The 11879-nt window shown below is 36.2% G+C and overlaps 1 protein-coding gene across 1 annotated transcript; it reads right to left on the minus strand.

The window, feature by feature from the left end:
* Nucleotides 1-6045: 6045 nt before the first annotated feature.
* Nucleotides 6046-7265, minus strand: LOC108578989 (polyprenol reductase). Its single transcript, XM_017942413.1, is given in 5 exon segments — nucleotides 6046-6138; nucleotides 6218-6507; nucleotides 6576-6770; nucleotides 6841-6989; nucleotides 7084-7265. Coding segments are annotated over 5 exon segments (909 nt in total).
* Between the last annotated feature and the right edge of the window lie 4614 nt (nucleotides 7266-11879).

The raw sequence follows: 11879 nt of genomic DNA on the forward strand, positions 1-11879 counted from the left end.
CTTTTTTTTTACAAATGTCCACCGATCCAAGGGTGTAGATTCACTCCCTGAAACCGTGACCATTAATTTTTTTACACCCTGTACCTAATGAAATTAGGTACTTTATAATATGGCTTTTAAGAATTTAAATGGATTTTGAATCGTTCCCTAAATATTGATACTTTTATTTTATCCGGCTAAATTCATACCACTAGCCACTATTCGTCGATGTCATAAACCGCTGCGTTAACATGCACACAGTAGGTGCTCATACTTTTAGACCACCGGGTAGATTCTCTCCACTCTATGCACTGTTTACGTGGACATCAGTAGGTAGTATATACATAGTGGGAACTGCGCAGAACGGACGAAAATCGGTCCGAGAGCGAGGTTATTCTAATAGTGGATAGAGTTTAGCTAACCACGATCTAACCTAATCATACAGGGTGTTTCAAAACATGTGGGTATAACTTCAGGGATGAATTCAGTACGCTAAAATAAGAAAAAAATTTCATATAAACATATACCCGTGCTCGCGAGCCGTGCTATGGCCACCCCTGCTTTATATTATACTTAATTTTTGTATAATCATTTAGACGTATGCTACTTACTATACTTTATATTATTCTTAATTTTTGTATTTTAAAATAATCACTTTATATTACTTTAGCGAAATGTGTGAGAGCTAACACGAAAAATAGTAGAGTCTCAATTCTCTAATATGGAATTTTGTTCCGAAGCACAAATCAACGACAACAATTCAAATTGCAACATTTCTGACTGTTTGCATATTTCATAGAGGAATTAGATTTCTTTTAGAAATTAATGCCACTATGGGAATCAAAATTGTCCCCAGGACAAAGAAATTTATCAGTAACGAAGCTAAGGTACGTCGAAACAGATCTGAGCAGCGCAAGTCAGATGCAACAAAAAAGGTTCGGAATTGCTTGTAATTCTGAACAATCGGCTCAGTTAGAATTTTATGAAGAAGAGGAAGGATCGTTGTATAGTGTAAATATTATTGATTGAATATAAGTGCATCTAATTTCTCTTTATTGTATCTAAACTTAAACTTGAACTTTAAACGCGATTTTCTCGAAACCATGTTTTGCGAAATGGTTGCCACGATATCTCAATAACGGTGTGTCCGATGTTAATAAAATTTTGCGTGGATATTCTAAAATGTCGTCATTATCGTCTGAACCAAGATTATAAAGACATTTGCAAAATTGCCCTTGTAATTAACAAATAAATCTCACCATTGAAGGGACTTTTCTATTTAACATGGCGCCATTTTGCTAAAAATTAATTTTAACATATGATTTTGGTTCAGACGATAGCCACGTTCTTACTCAATAAAATTTTCTTTGAATCATTTGTTTCTGCCGTTTACGACGGTCGGAATCATGGCAACCAATTAGACGTACACGCCATTTTCATGTCTTCATACAGACATCTTACACTTATTGTTTCACGCTAAAAAATATATATAAATATTGTTAAAAGGTTGATTAAGTTATTAAAACTGATTAGATTTGATTCAGTTATTTGTGTACTACACTTACTTTGATTATCCATAAAGAATTCTGAAAGATGGCAATGAAACTCGCGCGCTAGACCAGAATACTCCCTTAATCACTTTCCGGACGCCTGGAAAAAGCTAAATTAATAGCACTGCTGAAAAAAATCCAAGGACCCGTCGCGCCTCAACAACTACCGGTCTACCAGCCTGTTACCGAGCTTAGGAAAAATCTTAGAAATCGTGGTGAACCAAAAAATTCTACACTACACCGTAAAGAACAACATCATTCCCGAACAGCAATTCGGGTTCAGGAATAACACTCAACCACGCACGCGATTACTAAATTCGCGTCAGATGTTGCATAGGCACTTAACGACACGCGCTTTCTAGTCGCGTTCAACATCAACAACGGTCTTCAACAAGAAGCAATAAACTCCCCCCATATTATTCAACCTATATTTCTCAGATCTGCTCGATCTGTTCAACATGAATGGAAACGGTAACGACGGAGCACTCGTGTTCGCGGACGATCTCATAATATACTCTGGATGCCACAAAGTGGCCAAAGTGCAGGAACGGGTTCAGGAACTCTTTAATAAAATAGTAGGATATTGTAAAATCTGCAAACTTAAAATCAACGTTGATAAATGTGAAACGATATTGTTCAAAACGAAAATTATACTCGCTACACACGTGAACACACGTGTATGAACACCAACATACACATCTCACACAAACCAACAATCAAATATCTGGGGCTTCATTTCAACGAAAACTTTAACTTTGACAAAAACGCACTAATCACACTAAACAAAACCAACAAAGAAACTAAAAAGAATCTTCTACTCCAGACACATTCACACTAAAATCAAAATTACACTATACAAAGTTCTCCTGAGGTCGAGCCTACTTTACGCCTGCCCCGCATGGTTTAACATCAAACCGCACATGATGGAAAAGCTCAGGGCGTTCGAAAGAAAGGTTTTAAGAGCTTCACTCAATCTTTACCCGAGGAAAACATTCGTCAATGGGACGGAAAAAACCAACACCATCTTCAACAAAGAGACCTACAACAGGGCAGGCTGCAGTAGGATCGACCTCAAGCTGATCCATATAACCAGAAAACACTTTTAGAAAACATCACACCCAGCTCAAAACAGCCTGATAAACGGTAGTGTTTGGCATCCTGAACAGTATTTAGAAAAAGCACGACTAAATGGCTACATCCCACCAGAAGCGTTTGTCTACCTCGATAAATTAGGACTAATTCAAGACCAAAACACAAAAATTCTACATATACATATACTATATCAAACGCGCCAGATACTTCAACACAATTACATACAACACCGAAGACTTACAAGACACCACACTTTACACGACCTACAGTACAGATATACCAGATACAGACAAAGACCCAAAGACCAACAAATATCTCCAAAAAATCTTCTGGCTGCAGTAAGAAGATCTTTGGGACCATGCATTGGCCTTCTCAATGACATTCTGCGTGGAAAAATGCTTATCAATTTTATAGATACAAAAACAACAGTATGCATGTGCAGCTATAAATAAGTGAATGCGAAATTTGAATGCAAATGTATCCATCGTATGTGAGCGTGAATCTACACGCCTCTGTGCTAAAACAAAAACATTTATAAAATTACTTATAAGCAAAACACTAGCGTAGGAAAAATTTATAATGTTAAAGAGAAAAATTTTCTTTATCAAACCTCGGTAAAAGAGGAATCTTCTCAGCGCAGATTTCATTTTGGTTTCACGTGCATCTTCACCGCACACTTCATTTCATCTTTCGTACATTGTAAATATCATTTCATCACCCTCCATCCTCATTTAGTAATTAATTCTTCTTTTATTTAATTTCATCCTTCTGTTAAAAACTTTATGAAAAGTAGTTCAGTTTTTCGCCAATAAGTTTATTTTTCTGAACAAAACAATTTTAAACTAGAAGCAGGAAACTGTAAAATTGTACAAATACATACTTCGATATAACCAATCCAAGAGCATCAAACTCGCGAGACAGTAAACCCTAGAGCGCTTAGATTCTAACAAGGGAACTTCGGTAACCTGAAGTGTCCGATTTTTTTCAAACTTTGTGGGTTGTAGGGGACCTCAAGAAAAGTATTGGGCAATTTTTTTTTGTCCCAATTTCGGTTCTTCGGGGTGAAAACAGTCCTTGAATGAAGATAAGTGTTACCCTATTTCCCTGTATATCTTTAAAACTATAGTAGATATAAAAAAATGTGTATAATAAAAAATATTAATTTAAATATTAAATAAAGGCTTTTTATGCCTTATAAGACTGTGCTATTAAATTAACAAAAATTCTTTTTTCAAATAAAAAATTTTCCACTACCGTTGTTGTAAAAAATTTTTAATTTTCTATCATATCGAAAAATATTTTAAATAAATGCAGATAAATATGTCAATCTTATCGGATAATGTGATATTTAAATAATTTTAATCGATGCGTACTTTGTGCGCTGTCATCGTCACACTTGGAACGATGCGTTAACAGTATGTGTACCAAGTATGTGTGCTAATCTTTGGTATTTTTTTTTTATATTTTGATATGATAGAAAATGAAAAATTTTTCACAACAACGGTAGTGGAAGATTTCTTATTAATTTAATAGCACAGTTTTATAAGGCATAAAAAGCCATTTAATTTTTATTATAAACATTTTTTTATATCTACTATAGTTTTAAAGATATACAGGGAAATAAGGTAACACTTATCTTTATTCATGGGCTGTTTTCACCCCGAAGAACTGAAATTGGGCCAAAAAAAAAAAATTGCCCCATATTTCTCTTGAGGTCCCCTACAAACCCACATTTTCAAAAAAATCGGACATTTCGGGTTACCGAAGTTCTCTTGTAAGTGATGTTTAACAATCGACAGTACGTATGCGCCTAAGACGGTTGCTTCGTAGTAATATTTTTAAGATAGGAACTACATACATACATAGAATTGATAAATGTAAGTACAAAATATTATGCAACGTAACTTTGTATAAATATTGTTGTAGTAGTAAGTGTTATGTCAATAAAAAACGTTTGCTTCGTAAATGAATAGTTTGGGTTTCGAGTCTTTGAAGGTAGAAGAATATTTTTCACTTTTATTTTAATTGGTAAAATTAATATTTTATTTTATGACATCTGCAATTTATTTATATAAATTATTAATTTTAAAACTTCAAATAAAATATATTTTTACAAAAGATATGGTATTTGTACATATAAACTTAATACATAATTTTTGCCTACGATAAATATTTACACTATATACGTATGTATAAACAATACACAATATATGTAAGTATACATATATTAATCATATATTTATTGTATTAATTATGACAACTAGCGGGATGATACAAATTGTAAAAACAATAGAAATAGAAATTTTTTGCAATTTGCACATCTAACAAACAATATTAAATTACAATTACATTTGTTCAAATTGACAAATTACAAGATCAAATTGATCGTTTGGGAGGTCAAACATTTTACAACGCTCGACCTAGCCTCGGGGTATTACCAGGTTCTGATGATCGTAATATGATCGCTTTTCCGTGTATCGACGATGTGATCATCCCCGCTGCGACAATAGCAGGACTGGAACGCCTAGAACTCGTTTTAGAAAAGCTGCAGGAGAGCAACCTCACTTTAAAAATCAGCAAATGTTCGTTTCTAAAGACAAGCATCGAATATCTAGGCAGGGAAATAAGCATCGAGGGAGTCATACCGGGACGAAGGAAAACGGATGCCGTATTAAAAATGCCAAACCCCTCAATTTTTAGGCCTGTCGGGTTATTTTAGAAAGTTTATTGAGGGTTACGCCAGACTTGTGACTCCGTTGACGAGCCTGACGAAGAAGAACGAACAATGGACTTGGGGAAAAACTCAAAAAAAAGACCGTAAAACGAGTGAAGAAAGCCCTTACGACCGACCCATAGGACTTGGAGCAATCCTCCTTCAATTCACACCGGACGGAACGCGACGAGTGGTCGGCATACTACAGCAAGCAGACCAGCATCGACCAACGAAAATACCACTCCTACGAACTGTTTAAAAGGGGTAATCTTTAAAGCACCACTTAAAATAACACTTATTTTACTAATATCTCAGTAACTATTAACTTTAGACCCTATTTATGTTAGTGTAATAACAGTAAAACCACCGTATCCATGTACTTAGTTACCACGGTTTCACGTAACGGCGACTAACCGTGATTCATCAATTCAACGACTAATCGTAATCAGCTGACAGACGGATCGATGCAAAGTTAATTCCTTTATCTTTAAAAACCTTTGCAGCGTACCGAAAATATTATGTTATTTTACCGTCGCGGGGTATCGGTACATATAGCAAGTAATTTACGAGTATTTAAAGTTGTCAAATTAACTACCTTACTCTGTTTACAGAATTAGAATATAACGAAACAGAGTTTGTAAAATTTTCATAATTTGTTTGTAATTGTTTTGTAACCATATTGAGTATCCCTACAGTTACATTATATAATATTTAAAAAATATAAGGAAGTATAATTTTTCGAGATTTTGGATAATTTTTGAATGTTTGTATATACCACTTATGAGTCATTGCTGCAGTAGATACCTAAAATAAAAAGTGTAATTTATTAGTTCAGCATAGAATTATTATAATATTTTAAGAAAATGTTATAAAATATTTATACCTGGTTGACTATGACCCAAATTGTAACATAATGAAATGTAGAGCTTTGCCACAAAATTATAGATAGTGTGACATAAATAATTATCTCTGTAATTTGTAATGCACCTGATACATATTCAAAAGCACCACCATGTGGTATCTTATATACACTGGAATTAATCTTTCCATCTTTATTTTTCCTTAAATTACTAAGAATAAAATTTGTTTTAAGTTGTGCATATGATGATAGTATAAAAATAATTGCACATATTAATTGAAGATATGTAATTCTTTCCCAAGAAAAATATCCTCCTAAACCTACATAAGAAGTTGATAGTTTTAGAGAAAATTTTAAATTTTAATTATATTTTTGAATGTACAATTACCTTCAAAAAATCCTTCAGATTCACCTATAACAGATACTAATGTCCCCACATAATGGAAAAATCCAATCATGTAGTGAGAGATATTAATCATCTTGTCACTGAAGATACTTACATAATGTGTTTCATACAATCGTTTCCAACAATGTAAACTTAAAAGTAGTCCAGCTACAAATGTACATTCCGGTGATACTGGAAATGTAATTGTTCAACAAAAAGTTGAAGCATAAAGTTCTTACTAGTTGTCAAATATTTTATTTACCTAGTGGTTGTCTAAACGATCCCAATAACATATCCAATATCCATATAACATACTTAGGAGTATCGTACTCCCATAGATATTTACAAATAATTAAGTATAGCACATAACTTGATGCTGGTGCAGCAAAAATGTAAAAGTGCTTAAACCATCTAATATATTATAAATTATTGTTTTTTCAAATATAACATTAAATTAATGTTATGAAATTTTGACGTAATTAATTTATGTCATACTACTACTCACCTTTTAGGTACTTCTGTCTTTGCAACTATTGGTTGATCAATATTAATAGAAAATTTACCATAACAATAACTACGAGTTAAGAAATTGGGCAAATAAACTTCTACATAATTAAGTAATAATCCAAGAATACCCGTATACACAGTAGCTGAAGTAAATATACTACGTACAATATTTGTGGACATTTTATTACAGAAGAACAAACTTAACACCTAATGTTTTTTTATGCTATATTATTTAGGGGCAACTTCCTTAGTAAATGTAAAATAGCATTTTCGTAGCACTTCTAACGTTACCGAGTCAGCGTACAATAAAATCACAGCACAGGTAGTGATGGAAGTTGAAATTAACAACGAACATAACGGTAAATAAGTGAAATGTAAGGCACCATGCCTTATATATACGGGTTCATTCTTTTATCTTATTTCCCGCGTACGTGAGAACGAATGGGGATGGCAAATGGCAACAGCGTTACAAGTATTCTCACTATTTCATTCATACCTCGATATATTTTCCATCTATGAGCTGTTGTTAGAAGCGTAAGGTCGTGGAGATGCTAGTAGAGGGCACAAGGCACTTTTGACTACTGCTAGAGGACTTTAAACAGACGAGATACAGGATAGACTTAGCATCTTATGAAACTTTTTGTCCAGAACTTAGGGGCCGAGAAGACCCTACCATTTCCGGGTCACTACCAATGTTACCGATTCAGTAAAGAATAAAATTACATTAGTAGTGTTTGAAATTAGAATTAAATGAAAATATGAAATTACAAAGAAAGTATAGGACAGGATATCTCATAATTGCACATGAAGTATAATATATAGAATTCTATTCTTCTGCATATATAATACATAAATATGTTCGTATCTTGAGGAGTAGGAGTTAGGATTTGTAAGGGCTTGGTATACCAAGGGCAGAGTTCGAGGGTGAGACGGACTTAGTCAGGAAAGGATGAGGTCGAGGTTCGAGGATGAGTAGTAAGGAAAGGATGAAGTCATTGGTTATCGAAATTTGAGATATTTACAAAATGAGAATGGAAGGCTAATACTTTAATCCACAGCGCGATTTGGATTAACAGATAATGTGGGTATACTCCGCCATAAGATTGTTAACGGGAGGTTAACAATTGAGAATAGCACGATTATAAATAGTTATGTTACGTATACATTGACTTTAAGTGTAGTGATAAAGTAATATAAAGTCATTACTTTCAAATACAGAAATTTAGAATAATATAAAGTATAATAAGTAGCATACGTCTAAATGATTATACAAAAATTAAGTATAATATAAAGCAGGGGTGGTCATAGCGCGGCTCTCGCAGGCGAGTGGTGCGGCTATAAATGTATGTATGAAATATGGTAAACTAAAACTGATCAATGTCCAAAAGTAATTATTTTATTTCATTTCTTGTTACAAAGTTATTAGTAAACTAATTGATGTCATCTGAACTAATCTCATGGTTTGTTGTTATCAAAGATAAATGGCTTTTTCAAATATTCCTTCCTGAACTGTGGCTTCTAAAGGTAGTGTAACTGACCACCCCTGATATAAAGTATTGAAATGTGTGTACTCTTTTTCTTTTTGCCAGACTCGAATGTGAATAAAACTAACTCATTGGCAACACAAATTAAGAACCCTAACCACAACAGACAATTCACTATGGAAAACATACAGATCACTAAAGAATAAACCCAAGCTCATCCTATCACTAACAGCACACACAAATAAGGAAAAAGCAGATCTCCTGGCATACACTCTCCAGCAAATATACCAAGCCACTAACTCCTAGATCTCACCATGGGGAGCTGAAGCCTGCAATACAGTAACAACTATACTAAACACTAATGAACCAATAGATGCATCATTCATCACAGCAAGCTTTATTACCCAACACATCAAAGTACTAAAAAACAAAGCACCTGGACTCAATAAAATTACATCCACCCAAATCAAAAACCTACCTAGAAAACCCATACTGCAGCTATATTATATCTACAAATACTCATTCCAACATTCATACTTTCCAGATCCATGGGAAATAACCAAAATAGCACCATATCCCAAACCAAAGAAAAATCCCATATATCCCCAAAATTACAGACGTATCAGCCTTCTCAGCATACTCAGTAAAATACTAGAAAAACTCATCCTCAATAGACTAAACAAACACCTAACACAAAACGATGTCATCATCAATAAACAATTTGGGTTTAAAGCAAAGCACTCCACAATACAGCAAATTCTTAGAGTAACTGAACATATCATCCTGGAATTTAACAAAAAACCGAATTACTGCAATGGCACTACTGGACATACAAAAAGCTTTTGATACAGTTTGCATGAAGGCCTAATGCTAAAACTAAAAAGCATACATACACCGAACTCCCTGACCAAAATCATATACAACTTCCTCACAAACAGACACATCCAAGTTTCCATTGCTGGAGACATTTCTTCCCCAAGACACATAACAGCAGGAGTCCCCAAGGTTCAATCCTCGGATCCATCCTATTCAGTATTTACATTAATGATATACCCACAAATAACCAAGTCCACACAGCCATCTACGTAGATGACACAGCAATCTACACTTCCTCCTGGCAACCTCATCAAGCAGCAAAAACATTACAAAATCATTTAAACAGGATAACAGACCACTTTAATAACTGGAAACTAACAGTCAACTCAAGCAAAGCAGAAGTCATTCTGTTCACGACTAAAAATAAAAAAAACATACTGGACATTTACCACAACTCACAGCAGCAAACATTCCTATAGATTGGAAAACACAGGTAAAATATTTAGGCACAAAATCCAATTATACAAAGCATGTGTAAGACCCATCTTTACATATGGAGCACAAGCATGGAGCTCAGCATCAAAAACTCACATTCTTAAAACACAAACAACTCAAAACAGATTCCTCTGTATCATTCAAAACGTACCAAGAGACTACCCAGTATGCTATGATATCCAGAAAATCCCATTAAAACAGAAACGAAATATTCCCAGACTTCCAAAAACTATCCTCATATGTAATAATTCTCCATGTAAATCAGGTTTTTGAAATTTTCATCCTACATGACATATGAATATTTATAAATAACCCACCAAACATACACATACTCACATCTAGTTTTTCAGGTTACAAGCGGGTAATAAGGCACCCAACTGCCCCGGGCACCGCGTAACCACCACACAAGAGGAAAAAAGAAAAAAAAAGTGAATGAAACAAGTATTGAAACAAGTATAAGACATTCGACACCTGAGTGCGGTACTGTCCGCGACATTCGACTCTACACAAACAAAGTAAATCACGACCAGTTCTCGATATTCGATAACGTTTACATTCGGCAATCAGATAGCGATTCAGTGCAATCTGTTTGTTCCACATTCTGTTCACACATACACATAAGTGCAATAATCCACAACGTCAATCCGACCTTCTTCGAGCGAAGCACGGGAAGTTGCGTTAACAATACTAGTAATTGATATTACCTTGGGTGGGATAATCGTAATCTTGTTTCCTTTGCGTTCGTCTGTTGCTTGAACTTTTGATGATTCGGCTGTTGGGTTGTCTGCGATGTTGAGAGCCTTGGTTGTGGTGGTGCTCTTATCTTCTTGCTTCCCATGGGTTTACATTTTGATAAGCCATTGTAGTGTTTATTTCTTTTTCTCTTATCATCGTGGGGCAGTTGGAGTTTAGTGTTTTGTGCGTCCCATTATAGTGAAGACACTTAACACTCTCTGTTTTATGACATAGCTCTTCACAATGCTCTCCATATTGCTCACAGTTTGCACACTTCTGGTACCCCTACAGTTTTTGGCAATATGTCCAAATCTGTAGCAGTTGTAACAAATGGTACAGGCTATATGCTTTGATGGATTTTGGGTGAGTAGTTCTTTCAAAAGTTACTTGTATCGTGTTGCTAGGGACCCATTTTCTGGGAGCAGCACAAGACTGGAGAGGGACTTCTCTGATAGCTTAGAGTCGAAACCCCGATGGAACTGATGTTCGTCAAACTGGAACTTGTCGTTTTCAGGACGAGGACCAGGGCGACGAGCTTCGGTAAAGGCGGGGTTCCTGGGCTTCCGTCTTGGTGTAAGCTGGGACGGAAGGTGAACGAGGTGAGTATATGTGTGTGCGAATGTGTGTGCGTATGAGTGGGGCAGTAGTTGCCCCCCGACCGGGGCGGCTGGGTGAAGTCTGTACCCGACCTCTGGCCTAGCAATAAGGGTAAACGTAAGTCTGACAAGTACGGCAAAGGTTCCGTGAACGGCTGCATTAAATGCGTGGAAAACCGCTCCCCCAGTCGCTGTCTGGAGCCTATGACAGGGTTGAAGCCAGGTTATCGGGCGCAGGTATGGAGGATTAGCCGGTCACTATTTCCTCGTACCCTGAGCTGCGGGGGGTAAACCGCAGCACCATCTAGCCTGAGGTTTGGGTTAGGCGTCGGCTCGGATCCGGCGTCGCCCACTCGATAGGGGTGACGTAAAACCTATAACATCACTTATGGCGTGGGCCCATCCCGTAACATTTTTCTTTAGAGTCTTCGGTATCGATAGGGGTGACGTCCTGACAAGGCCGCTTCTCGGCTTCTCTCGAACAGGTCATGTCGCAGAAGGAGGCCGCGGAGGGGGTTTGCGAGGTGAGCGATCCCGCGAGATTGGCGTTGAGGAGCTATCAGGGTGTTGGGCGTGGCCGCGGTCGCATCCATACCCCGGCTCCGCCTCTTCCAGATTAACCGCAGCGGCGGCACCGGTGGGCGGGGACATAGTATCCACCCTACTGG

Source organism: Habropoda laboriosa, unplaced genomic scaffold (genome assembly GCF_001263275.1).
Source record: "Habropoda laboriosa isolate 0110345459 unplaced genomic scaffold, ASM126327v1 scaffold30, whole genome shotgun sequence".
In the NCBI taxonomy this organism is placed as follows: Eukaryota; Metazoa; Arthropoda; class Insecta; order Hymenoptera; family Apidae; genus Habropoda; species Habropoda laboriosa.